The 13,561-nt window shown below is 42.6% G+C and overlaps 1 protein-coding gene across 4 annotated transcripts in view; it reads left to right on the top strand.

The window, feature by feature from the left end:
- FLT3 (fms related receptor tyrosine kinase 3) overlaps positions 1–7,478 on the top strand; it is a 73,955-nt gene extending 66,477 nt beyond the window's left edge. For all 4 annotated transcript variants that reach the window (XM_047723015.1, XM_047723014.1, XM_047723012.1 and 1 more), the window contains exon 24: positions 6,909–7,478. In XM_047723015.1, the coding sequence (XP_047578971.1) occupies positions 6,909–7,043 (135 nt within the window). In that variant the 3' untranslated portion in view covers positions 7,044–7,478. The remainder of the gene's footprint in view (positions 1–6,908) is intronic.
- Positions 7,479–13,561: the final 6,083 nt, after the last annotated feature.

Genomic DNA, 13,561 nt, shown 5'->3' with positions numbered 1-13,561 from the left:
CGCACCTATAAAATGGGTTGCAGAGATAGGTGATCCTCGGGCTTTGGGAACTTGGAATCACTTTGCTCACTCTTCCCCTCAGTATTACAATCCAGCATAGTGAACAAAGCCATTCCCTAGAGGAAGTGGACAAAGGACAGACCTCGAACCTCCAATACCCAGGTTCAAATTGTGGCTCCATCATTTACATCTTATAGGCCTCGATTAAGTGACATAATCTCTATTTCCTTATCTGAAACATAGAATTAATAAATCTTGCTTTAGGAAGTTGTAAGGAGTAGGATGTATGTGAAAAGATCTATTAGCACATAGCAGGCCCTTAGTAGTTAATCAGTAAATGTTTGTCACATAGGAACCTGACTGCTTAAATGGATTGTCTGTTCTCTTTTTCTAAATTATTAAGAGCCCATTTTCAATTCTGTAGTCTCTCCAGAGACCTGGGTGGGTGGGTCATGTCCCTTCCTCCTGGTAGGCTGTTTTAAAAAATCACATTTGGAAACTAAATTATTGTGAGGGAATTAGGCCAACAAGGTCGGGGGAGATGGAAAACCTCAAGGCTATCGAGTAGACCGCCTGGACACAGTTAATGACCCTATAAGATAAACCAAAAGAGTGAGAGAGAGAAACCAGAAGTGGGCTCCAGAGAGGACCGAATAATTTCTCCTTGCCCGGCAGCTGGGTGTGGCTCCACAGAGGTGTTATTTGTACCAAGCTGTGAAGAAAGAGTAGTATTTTGGCTGTTGGGAGGTGGGGGGTGAGTGGGGGTGTTCCAGGCTAGATGAGTAATATAAGAAAGGTTCAAAGTTGAGAAAGTATAATGGAAGATAAATGGTTGTGGCTGAAAGTATAGGGTGGGTGGGGGAATATGGAGAAAAACAGGACTGGAAAGGTAGTGGACCAGGGCGTGGGCTCTGCTACTGCTCAGAAGCCCCTTGGCTTTGTTCAGAACCCCTTATCTTGGAGTACAAGTCTCCTTTCATGTCCCCCCTACCACAGGATGTCCAAATGCCCTTCCCTCTGTTCAGGGAATCAGGGTTGTTGAATGGCAAGCTTTTCCACAGGTGATGATTCAGCCGAGGGGGTCTGAGCTCAGAGATACCCCTCCAACTTCCCTCCCCCCACCACCATTCTCTTCCTCTCTGTCTCTGACCCTCTGTCATGGAAGGTTCTTTTTCCTACCAGTATCAGCCACGGATAGCAAGCTCTGTCTTCTTCAGGGAAATTCGATTAATAGTGTCCCCTCTGGGTGGGATGAATACACCAAGAGGAACATCTTGGTACTGGCTGGTGCAGTGGGATCCAGTCTAGAAGCCTGGGGAGCAGAGACGAGATTGGATTTCAGTCCCCACCGGCTGGGCACCTCTGAGCAAAGCCTAGTCTACACAACCATGCCAGGCAGCTCTGCCCACTATGAGTGAACCCTGGTTCCTTCAGGGAATGCTTTTCCCTTCACACGTCCTAAGCACAGCCATGTCTAGTCTCTTGGGTGGGAAGACAGGCCTTGCCAGCAGGCCTGAGGTGATATTTCCTGGTATGCATGTGAACGCTTTTTGTACAGTCTCTGCTTTTGCTTCTTCATGGACTAGGGAAGGAAAATGGCCCTCAGGGGACAAGTGAGAAGGGGAGAGAAGCTCACTGAGAAAACACAGGTTAATGCTTTTAGGTATAACCCAACCCCAGTGGTATGGAGCTAGAGCAGGGAAATCACTGAATAATGTGCTAAGGCATTATTCAGACAGTGGTGAACCAACAGGGGTTTTTAGAATGGACAGATGCTCCAGTATTGGTCTTGATGGCCCAGATCACTACGACTGTGACTGATGTTAGTTAGGCTTATTGTGGTAATCGTTTTTGCAGTATATACATGAATCACATCATACACCTGAAACTAATATAGAGTTATATATCCATTATACCTCAGTTAAAAAAAAAAAAAAGAGCCAGATCGAGCATTCTCTCCTCTCCAAAGACCCCTGTAGTTTCCCTAGTCGGATTTCAGGGTCCTTCTCCTGAGTCCCCCTAACACTTTGTCTTTAACTGTGTGTGAGACTCCAGTGATGGTGTGTGAGATTTTGCTTTATGGGCCTGTCTTTCCCACCACTAGACTTGGTTCATGAGGGCAAGCAGACACACTGCTCGTCTTCACATCACCTGATGCGGTCCCGTAGGCAGGCGACACTCACCAGTTATCAAATAAATGAGTGCCTGTCAGCACGATGGTACATCAGAGGTCACATCCGCTTTGTTCACTATGACATACCTAGTTCAGCCATTACATACCTAGTGGCTGGCATATTGCTTAGCGGATGGAAAGTGCTAAGCAAATATTTCTGGAAAGAAGGAGGGCAGGCAGGCATAAAAGTAAATTTGAGAAAGTAAAATCCTAACAGAGGAAGTAAGATCAGTTAAGAGGTGACTGTGGCAACAGAGGTGAGTAAAGATGAGGGGTGAACTAGACGGTGGGGAGAGGAGGTGCAGAAGGAAGGGACACGCACAGCTCCTGTTTCGGAAAGGGCCTGAACTCACATCACCGCTCTTCTCATGTCCATGCCCACAAGTCATAGGAAATATATACGTAGAATATAAATATATTATCAATATATAATGTATTTATATATACTATATCATAAACAAATATACAAATATAAAATAATATAATATAAATATTTTTTAAAAATGAGCCACCTGGGTGGCTCAGTCGGTTAAGCGTCTGCCTTCAGCTTAGGTCATGATCCCAGGGTCCTGGAATGGAGCCCCACGTCAGGCTCCCTGCTCAGCAGGGAATCTGCTTCTCCCTCTGCCCCTCCTCCACTGTGTTTTCTCTCTCTTAATTTCTCTCTCTCTCTCATATAAATATATAAAATCTTAAAAAAATAAGATACATATATACATACACATATTTTTTTATTATATTTTTTTAAAGAAGTGAGGCCATAATCGCCTTTGAAAGCCAGAAGGAGATCTTTGTGGACCAGAAACCGTGGAAAACCCCTGAGACAATGAAAGTAGTTAGGACTGAATTGGGAAGACCCACAACAGAGAACTCTTTGAAAGTTGAAAGAATGAGGACTAGTGTTTTTCCAGAGAGTAGGGAGAGTTCTGGTGGGCTCATGCAGAAGTTCCGCAGTGGGACGAGTCACAGTGTTAAATACACATAAGAATAACATGGGTGTTAAAAATGTAAGTATACCACTGTGAAAACAGAAATATAATCTATAATCTCAGGTTCAGGGTAGAAGAAAAAAGGACCATAGAAAACCTGATCAACACCACAAAGTGGGGAAGAGAGAAACAAAGAGCATTCATCGAAATAGAAAAAGCTCCAAATGTCAAGATTAGTAAGTCCACTTAAGAAAGAGAATATCAGGGGTGCCTGGGTGGCTCAGTGGGTTAAGCCTCTGCCTTTGGCTCAGGTCATGATCTCAGGGTCCTGGGATCGAGCCACGGATGGGGCTCTCTGCTCAGCGGGGAGCCTGCTTCCCCCGCCCCCTCTGCCTGTCTCTCTACCTACTTGTGATCTCTGTCAAATAAATAAATAAAGTCTTTTTAAAAAGAGAGAATATCAAAATAAATGAGACTGTTATCACACAGATCACATGTACTAACCTCAGTGCAGTGAAAGGAGAAATCACCAGTCGTACCCGAAAAGCTCCCTGTGTCCTACATGAGAAATTGAAACTCATGCTTCTTACAGAAGCCTTTGGTTCACAAGAAGGTGAAGGAGGAAGGAAAAAGACATAAAAATAGTCCCTACTTATTAGAACCTGTAGGAACCAGCCAAATTTATAACTCTAAATTCATTAGAAAACAAAGAATGAAAATGAATGACTTAAACTTTCAACTCTAGAAGCTAAGGAAAAAAAAAACCACAATGAATAAGGAGGAGGGAGTAGGGGAAGAAAATGAACAAAGCAGAAGAAAAGAACTAATAGAGGGGCGCCTGAGTGGCTCAGCCCGTGAAGTGTCGGACCCCTGGTTTCAGCTCAGGACGTGGTCTCGGGGTCCTGGAAGGGAGCCCGTCATTGGGCTCCATGCTGAGCATGGAGTCTGCCTGAGATTCTTCTCCCCTCCCTCTACCTCCCTCTCTTCCTCCCCCCCATGCTTGTGTGTGCTCTCTCTCTCTCTCTAAAATAAATAACTAATGTTAAAAAAAATAAAAGAATAAAGTTACAGGCAGAATTAATTAAACTGAGAGTAGCCCCCAAAACAATAGTGATGATAAAGAAACACAGAAGTTGTTTTTTGAACTAATAATAGTAAGATTTAATGGCAAACATTTTTTAAGTGTCTGCCATACACTCTACTAATATACTACCCATAAGAACATTTAATTCTCACATCAATCTCACAAAGTAAGTTCTAGTATTACCTCTTTTGCAGATCAGTAAATTGAGATACAGAGAAGTTCGGTCATTTGCCCAAGGTAACCCAGTGTAAGTGTCAGACTGAGGATTTGAACACAGGAGTCTGGATCTAGTTTACACTGTATATATTAATATTGTATGTTAATACGGTGTACAAATATACCACTAACGCACACTATGAAGAGAACAATTAGGAAAAAAGAGAAAGCACAGATGACATTCAGAATAAAAAGAACATACTTTGGATAGAGACACCATTTTAAAAAATGTAAGAAAATTTTATGCACCTCTTTCTATTGATGTACTTGAAAAGCTAGGATTTCAAAATCTTTGTAAGGAGAATATACACATGTATTACTTGTGCAATTAAAAAATTCATTTTAAAATCACTTAAAGGAGTGAGGGGGTGGGAGACACAGGCGTCCAGTTAGGGAATGAAAGTCACCAGGATGAAAAGCAATAATAAGCACAGAAAATATTCAGTCAATGGGGTTGTCATAGTGCTGTATGTTGGCAGAAGGGAGCGCCGTTCTTGGGGCGCACGGCGTAATGTACAGACATGTTTCGGCGTCACTATATTGTACTCCTGAAACTGGTGTAACACTGAGTTTCATCTATACATCAATAAAACTAATTAATTACTTAACATAAACAAAAATCTCTTAAAGCAATGGACAGGAAGACATTAAAAGCAGGGACACACCAGAATAGCACCCAGTCTCTGGCTGTGGGAGTACAGCGAGGTTGAGAAGATGATTCTGAAAGTCCTGGATCTTGGGACCGGAGTCAGGGCGGTTCACTAAGTGAAACTGTCGATCCAGGAAGGAGAGAAGGATCAGGGATCAGAGATAATGGATTCAGGTGTGGAGCTGTTGGATTTGAAGTGTTACTGGTATTTCTGTCCCAGGCTTCCTTAGATGGTCGAAATTCAGTGCTGGACATGAATATTTGGTTCGACAAGTCATAACCAACTGCTAGGCCCGCTCTACAAAAACGACGTATCATTACTGTTCATCCTTAAGGATAGAGGTGACTGTTATCGTGAAGACCAGGTTTAAAAGGAGATTTTTGTCCATTTGTTTTCCAGAAAGAAAAAATAAGAGGAGGAAATGGTCCATTCAGTGAACACGATAACTGCCAAATGAACTAACACAAACAAATACACAGTAGTGATGGCTAGGGAGAGGGAGGGAGTCTGTCCAACTCACATAAGAATCCAGGATCCCTACATCACAGAGTTCTCATAAGTAATAAGAAAAACCTGGATGGCCCAATGTAAAAGGGCAAAGGAGGGAAGCAGACAATTCCCAATGAAGTGCAAATGTTCATCGCATCTAGAAAAAGATGTTCGGCTTTGCTTATCATGAAACACGCAGGCCAGGAGATCAAACCTTCCCTGGACAAAGGGCTAGAGTTAACAGTTAACAGTTAAAGGACGACAGTTAACACCCCTGCCGTAGGACTTGGGAGAAAGCAGCATTGTTCCCCGACACAGCGGAGAGGAGTGGAAATAAGTAATGGTTTCTGCCAGGCAGCCTGTCGAGGTACGTCGCCATTCCAATGTGCATTCCCCTTGACCTGGCAGTTCCACTGCCCTCATTCACCCTGGAGACAGACCAGTGTGCACTTCTCAGTTGATGTTATACAAACAGTCCATCGAAAGGTCAGTTATGGTTCATCCATACTATGGAATGCTAGGCTACTATTAAAAACATGAATGTGCTCATATTTAGTAAATAGTGAAAATGTGTAACATTTGTAACCTGCAAACAACATCTTAGAAATTCAAAATAAGGTTCTGAAATAATGCCTACACTCTGAGCCTACCAACACAAAAATGTGTATACACAGCAAGCCATCTCTCATGGGGACTACCTCTGACAATTTTAGTTTTTTTTCTATATATCTTCCTATATTGCTTAAGGTATCTATATGAATGTGTGTTAACTTTAAAATCAGACAGAAAGTAGAGCTGTTTTCATTTTGGAAAAACATTTTAAAGTTACTGACCTCCCAAGTGAAACTCAAGAATCACATGTATTAGTTGCATAATGAACAGATCATTTTTAGTGGCCTTTCTCTTATATGGGTTTGTTTGGCTTTTTTAAGATTTTATTTATTTATTTGACAGAGACAGTGAAAGAGGAATACAAGCAGGGGGAGTGAGAGAGGGAAAAGCAGGCTTCCCGCTAAGCAGGAAGCCCAATGCTCGATCCCAGGACCCTGGGATCATGACCTGAGCTGAAGGCAGACGCTTACCAACTGAGCCACCCAGGCGCCCCTTTTTTATGGTTTTACTGCTCAGCTTTTGGATTTCTGGATTTGGACTTTATATGCAAGAGCAGAAATGATACTGGAATCAGCTATTTGATGGTGACTTGATTTCTACATTAGTAAACTGAATTTGGTTTGTCAATTAACATCCTCTAAGATTGTCCTCTAAGACTTATGTATCATAATAGCAAGTAATCTGCAACATAGGCCCTTGACATGTCTGTCTTCCTTGGATGGTAATCAGTGTTCTGTCTTCTCCCCCACCTTCAGATGTATCAGAACATGGAGGGCCACGTCTCAGACCGTCCTTCTGTCTACCAGAACAGGCGACCTTACAGCAGAGAGGTGGACTCGGGGCTCCTGCCTCCACAGGCTCATGATGAAGATTCCTATAGAAACAGTTGAGTCTTAAGGCTTTCCTCCCTCTGACCCCCTCCTTAAACAGGCTATAGATTACCAAAACAGGATTAATTTCATCACCAAAAGAAAGCATGATCTCAACTGCTGCTTTGCTGGGCTTTTCTCTAGAAGCTCTCTGTATTTACTCTTGTTTTCAAAGGGACTTTTGTAAAAACAAATCATCCTTTGCACAAGGCGGGAAGAGCTGATAAGTACTTTTCCTGGAGCATCTATCCAGATCCAAAGGCCTTCTTGGGCTGGCTTGAGTGAAAATCGTGTACCTGAGGTACAGTACGTTCTTGTAAATAGATAACACAAAAGCATTTTGCTAAGGAGAAGCTGATATGATTTTTTAAATCTATGTTTTAAAATAATATGTAACTTTTTTCAGCTATTTAGTGATATATTTTATGAATGGAAATAAAATCTCTTCTCTAGAAATGTTTGTCATTGAATTGTTTACATGTCCCGTTTAGGGCAAGACTTAACAGGTGGGCAGGAACCTAACGAATTATGTACAATGATTTGTTTGTGCATGTGTATTTTTTTTCCTACTGAGACGCTCCGGCCCTCCATCAGATTCTTAAGAGGACGCATGACTCCTGCCCCCAGACTAGGGCAGAAACGCTGAGGTCTGCTGGCTTCTCTGCGGCACTCCGTGGAGAGGAGAGAGGACGTGGAGAGAGGACGGCCTCTCTCGTCCTTCGAATTCAGCTTAGCTTCTTCCCTCCCACAGGCTTATAAAGCTGAACTTGCCCTCATCCTTATTTTCCAGGTGTGGTTCTTGGTGAAGTGTGTGGTGAAGTTCTCCCTTTTTTCTTTTTTAAGATTTTATTTATTTGTTTGGGAGAGAAAATGAGCATGAGAAGGGGGAGGGTCAGAGGGAGAAAGTACTGCCTGATGTGGGATGCAGTCCTGGGACTCCAGGATCACAACCTGAGCTGAAAGCAGTTGCTTAGCCAACTGAACCACCCAGGTCTTAACCAACCAACCTCCCCAAGGTTTGCCTTTTCTTGTCTTCCCTTCCCGGGCGTGGTTAAGATAAGAACCTTGAAGCCAGTCTGCCTGGGCTGAAATTCTCCTTCTGATGCTGCTTAGCTGAGCAACATTGGGCAACCTTGGGCAAGTAACTGAACTTGATTGGGTCTCAGCTTCCTCTTCTGGAAGACGAAATAATAATGGATGACATCTATCTTACACAGTTCTGGTAAGAATTAGATGGACTACATATAATATATGTATGTTATAATAGACGCACAGATGGTCCCCAACTAAGGGCGGTTCAACTTAAAATTTTTTGACTTTACGATGGTACAAAAGGGATACACATTCTGTAGAAACCATTCTTTGAATTTTGAATTTCCGGAGCTAGCGATATGCAGTTCAATGTCTATCACAATGCTGGGTAGTGGCAGCCCCCAGTCCACTATGGGATCCCAGGGTGAAAAATCAAAACACTGACAGCCATTGTATACCCATTCAACCGTTCTGTTTCTCACTTTCAGCACAGTATTCAATACATTACATGAGATATTCAACACTTTATTATACAATAGGCTTTGTGTTAGATGATCTTGCCCAACGCAAGCCTGACATCAGTATTCTGAGCACGTTTGAGGTGGGCTAGGCTAAACTGTGAGGTTTAATGGGTTGGAGTATTAAATGTATTTCAGCTTATATATATATTTTTTAAACATTTTATTTATTTATTTGAGAGAAGAAAGAGACAGTGAGAGAGAGCATGAGCGAGGAGAAGGTCAGAGGGAGAAGCAGACTCCCCGTGGAGCTGGGAGCCTGATGTGGGACTCGATCCCGGGACTCCAGGATCATGACCTGAGCTGAAGGCAGTCGCTTAACCAACTGAGCCACCCAGGCGCCCAAAATGTATTTCAGCTTATATTTTAAGCTTACTGGGGGTTTACTGGGACATAACCCCATCGCAAGCTGAGGACGAGCTATATATATATATTTTTTTTTTAAAGAGATTTTTTTTTTAAGATTTTATTTATTTATTTGACAGAGAGAAATCACAAGTAAGCAGGAGGACGAGCTATATTAAAGAAAGAGAGTGCCTCGTCCATAAATGTACCCTAATCTGTCATTTGCACTTCCCTCTCTGGTTTTAATCTTTTACTTTAGACGAGGCCACAAAAACTAGATTACACAAATCCGTTCTTCACGTCACCCCTTCTCCCAAGCTCTGGGCCATCCAGTGTTTTCTCTGGCCACAGAGAGATCTGTCTTCCTAAAGTATTCCTGTGCACCCGCCACTTCCGGCGGGCGCACGTCTGGTGGCTCCTGGTATCTATCAGCTAAAGCCGGATTCTGCCAGCGTACAAGCCCACCACAGCTGGGCTCCCCTGCATTTCTGTGTCAGGTTACATAAGGACATCTGTCTCTGTCGCCAAAACCATCTGCTCGTGTTCAGTGGGTATGTCTTGGGCATTCCCATCTCCTGTGTTTCTTTTCCTCACTTGCCACCTTCCTGGGATGCTTCTTCCTATTCAAGTAAGCCCCTGCTTCGTGGCCAGACTTGAGCTCTGTCTTATAATTCAGATCTTTCTCAGCTCCACCAGTCGTGGGTGCTGGCTTCCTCCGCTGAAATCTATAGGCTCCTTGTCCATATCATCCAACTGGCTCTTTTTTTTTTTAAGATTTTATTTATTTATTTGATAGAGATCACAAGTAGGCAGAGAGGTAGGCAGAGAGAGAGAGAGAGAGAGGAAGGGAAGCAGGCTCCCTGCGGATCAAAGAGCCAGATGCGGGGCTCGAACCTAGGACCCTGGGATCATGACCTGAGCCGAAGGCAGAGGCTTTAACCCACTGAGCCACCCAGGTGCCCCCCAACTGGCTTTTAACATAAACTTTCCTTCCGTTTCCTTCCCTTCCCTTCCCTTTTCCTTTCCTTTTCTTCCCTTCCCTTCCTTCTCTTCCCTCTCCTCCCCTCCCAACCCCCCCCCCTCTCCTCTTTTTCCCTTCCCTTCCCTCCCCTCTCCTCCTGCCTTCCCTCCCCTCTTCTTCCCTTCTCTTCCCTCTCCTCTCCTTACCTACTCTATTCTTTTTTCTTTTGTTTTCTTTTCTTCTTTCAGAGACCGAGAGAGAAAATGTGTGTGCGCGCATGCGCGTGCACGCACTCACGCCTGAGCAGGGGGAGGGGCAGAGGGAGGGCAGAGGGAGAGGGAGGAACAGGCTCCCTGCTGATCCCAGGCCTGACATCATGACCTGAGCAGAAGGTAGGCGTTTAACCGACTAAGCCACCCAGGCGCCCCAAACATTCCTTATTTTCACCTGGATTTTTTTTTTAAGCAACAAAAGCATATCTTACAGTTCTATAGTCAGTTCAACAAATGTCCTTCTGGGCTAAAATCAAGGTGTCATCAGTGTTGCCTTCCTCCTGGAGGCTCTAGTGGAGACTGTTTCCTCACCTGTCAAATTTCTAGATGCTGCTGGAATTCCTTGGCAGTTGGCCCCCTCTCTCCTTCCTTATAGCCTACGGTATTTCATCTCTCCAACCATTCTGTAGCCATGTCTCCCTCTGACTTTGAACTCAGCTGACCCTGGTTCTCTGATTTTAAGGATTATGTCTTTTCACTTGAATTTTTAGAAGTTTGAAAGTAGATACGATTTATTCCAAGTTGTATGCCTAATTCCTATTTGTGTGTACAGTCAGGACACGCACCATACGTGTATTCAATTATTTTTTGCCTATTCAGGTTAAAGCATAAAATATGCTTGATGTTAAAAATTCAAAGAATTTTGTATTTTTTCTTATAGTAATAAGTGAAATTTACCCTTTATGCACCCATCCCAAATCCCAGATTGCTTCTTCAGAGGAAATGTTGTTCAAGTATCAGGTATAATTCTTCCATCTTCTTGCTTAAATATACTTAATGTTACAGGTATTTACACAAACACGCACCCCCACCAAACTCTGTTTTTTATATAAATGGAATTATACTAGCACTATGGTCAAACGTATTTTTGTTCTTGACCATGTATTGATATTTTCCCAACTATACATGTCTGTGTACCACTTGTGGCAAGCCAAGCAAGCATGGTGCTAAGACTGATATATGTTTTACCTTCTGTAATTTTCCTAGCTGCCTTATGAAGTAGGTACTAATATGATACCATGTATTTCTGGAGAACTTGGAGCTTAATTTAGTAACCTGTGGTCTCCAAACCCCTCTTAACACCATGTGGTTACTCTTGGGTTCTACCATTATTTTATCTATTGCATTTGTTTATCCATTTATTTATAATTGTGGCAAAAAAACAAACAAACACGTGTCGTCTTAACCATTTTTCTAAGTGTATAGTTCAGCAATGGTAAGTATCTTCACAGCCCATCTCCAGAACTTTCTCGTCTCTTACATCTGAAACTTTGGCCCCCATTGTGCAATAATTCCCCTTTTTCCATCCCCCAAGCCCTAGTAACCATCATTCTATTTTCTGTTTTTCTGCATTTGACTACCTCATCTAAGTGAAATTATACCATATTTGTCTTCTTGTGACTGACTTATTTCATTGAGTATCCTGGCCTCAAGTTTCATCCATGTTGTAGTATGTGCATATTCTCTTTCTTTTTAATGCTGATACTATTTCACAGTATGTGTGTATATCTTATTTATTCATTTATCCACTGATGGGCATTCGGGTTGCTCCCACCTCTTGCCTATTGTGAATACTGCTGCTATGAACAAGGAGGTGCCAGTACCTCTTGGGACCCTGTTTTCAACTTTTTTGGTATATTTTCATATGCTTTTATAGAGAAGTGGGATTGCTGGATCAACTGGTAATTCTATTTTTAAGTTTTTGTTGTATTATCTTAAAAGACCCTAGTGTAGTGATCATGTGTTTCTTTGGCCATCCAGTATCAATTCCCATTTCTTTTGATAACAGCTCTGTGGTTGGGGGCATGGCTTCTCCTGATGGTATGCAGTGGAGTGGGACTTCCATAAGCGGTCTTCTAGCCAAGGAGGGTCCTTGACTGAAGCTCAGCTCATAAACTTCCTCTCTTATTCTGGAACTTTGCATCTGGACTGGATTCAGGCAAGGATCAAAAAAGGAGTTGGAACTCATTATTCTCACAATACCGGTCTCCGACAAAAGTGACAAGCAGTTCCCACTTCATAGATCCCTGGAGCTGCTTTGGTCCCTCTTCTTGCACAAGCCTTGGTCTCTGGCCTTCCTGTTAGGCCTGTGAGCCACCCAGTGTCCTTTCTGTAAATCCCCTTGCCCCAGGAGCCCAAATCTGTCTCCAGAGCTCACAGCCAAGACCCTTGGCACACACACCTGAACCGATTTACAGTCTCCTCTGCCAAACTGAGGATTTCATCTGCTTGGCCTTCTCTAGAAAGTCCTCTCTGTTTTCGTTGTCCAGTGATCTCCTTTCAAGTTTCAAATAATTTATCTTTATTTGTACATGATTCCGTTATGTTGACAGGATCTGAGGAAGTAGAGTCACAAGCATTGAGTAAGCCCTCTAGAACTGCTTGACCAAAACTGTGGGTGATCAGAGGGAGGAAAAGAAAAGCAAGTTAACTTTTATAGGAATGTTCTCCTTTTCCTTCTGCCAAACCTTTTTTAGGTCAGACCCACATATATTCTGAACATGAATTCACTGCGGATGGAACCAAATAAAAACATTTATACATGGAATCACAAACGCGACGCGCCCCTTGCAGTTGTAGTATCTACGACACCAAAATTTTTATTTCCCTGAAAATGAATATTCTCTTGTTGATGAGCTTCACAAAAATGGCACCATACTCTATATAGACTTCCAGTTCCTGCTTTCTTAAAAAAAAAAAAAGGTATCAATATCATGCTTTCTAAGATTCACTCGTCGTGTTCTGTGGATCTCAAACTCTTTCATTTCATTGATGTGTGATGTAACTATACAATTACCACTATTCATTCATTTTCACACTGATGATATTTGAAGCTTTTTTGGGTTAGGTGAGATAATGGGTTCATGGTGTTCATTGATATTATCTTACTTTGTAATATAACTTTTGTAAATACCAAATATGATATTTATTATTTTTTTCCATTTTATTTTACTTAATTTCTTTTCAGTGTTCCAGCATTCATTGTTTATGCACCACACCCAGTGCTCCCTGGGGCACCTGGGTGGCTCAGTGGGTTAAAGCCTCTGCCTTCGGCTCAGATCATGATCCCAGGGTCCTGGGATCGAGCCCCTCATCGGGCTCTCTGCTTAGCGGGGAGCGTGCTTCCTCCTCTTTCTCTGTCTGCCTCTCTGCCTACTTGTGATCTCTGTCTGTCAAATAAATAAATAAAATCTTTAATAAAAAAAATACATGCCCTCCATAATAGCCACCACCAGGCTCACCCAACCCCTCGCCCCCCTTCCCTCCCAAACCCTCAGTTTGTTTCTCAGAGTCCACAGTCTCTCATGGTTTGTCTCCCCCTCCAATTTCCCCCAACTTCCCCCAACTCACCCAAATATGACATTTATTTATTTGTTTGTTTGTTTTTAAAGATTTTATTTATTTATTTGA

The sequence above is a fragment of the Lutra lutra genome, chromosome 3 (assembly GCF_902655055.1).
Source record: "Lutra lutra chromosome 3, mLutLut1.2, whole genome shotgun sequence".
Lineage (NCBI taxonomy): Eukaryota > Metazoa > Chordata > Mammalia > Carnivora > Mustelidae > Lutra > Lutra lutra.
This window is presented reverse-complemented; position numbering and strand designations above follow the sequence as displayed.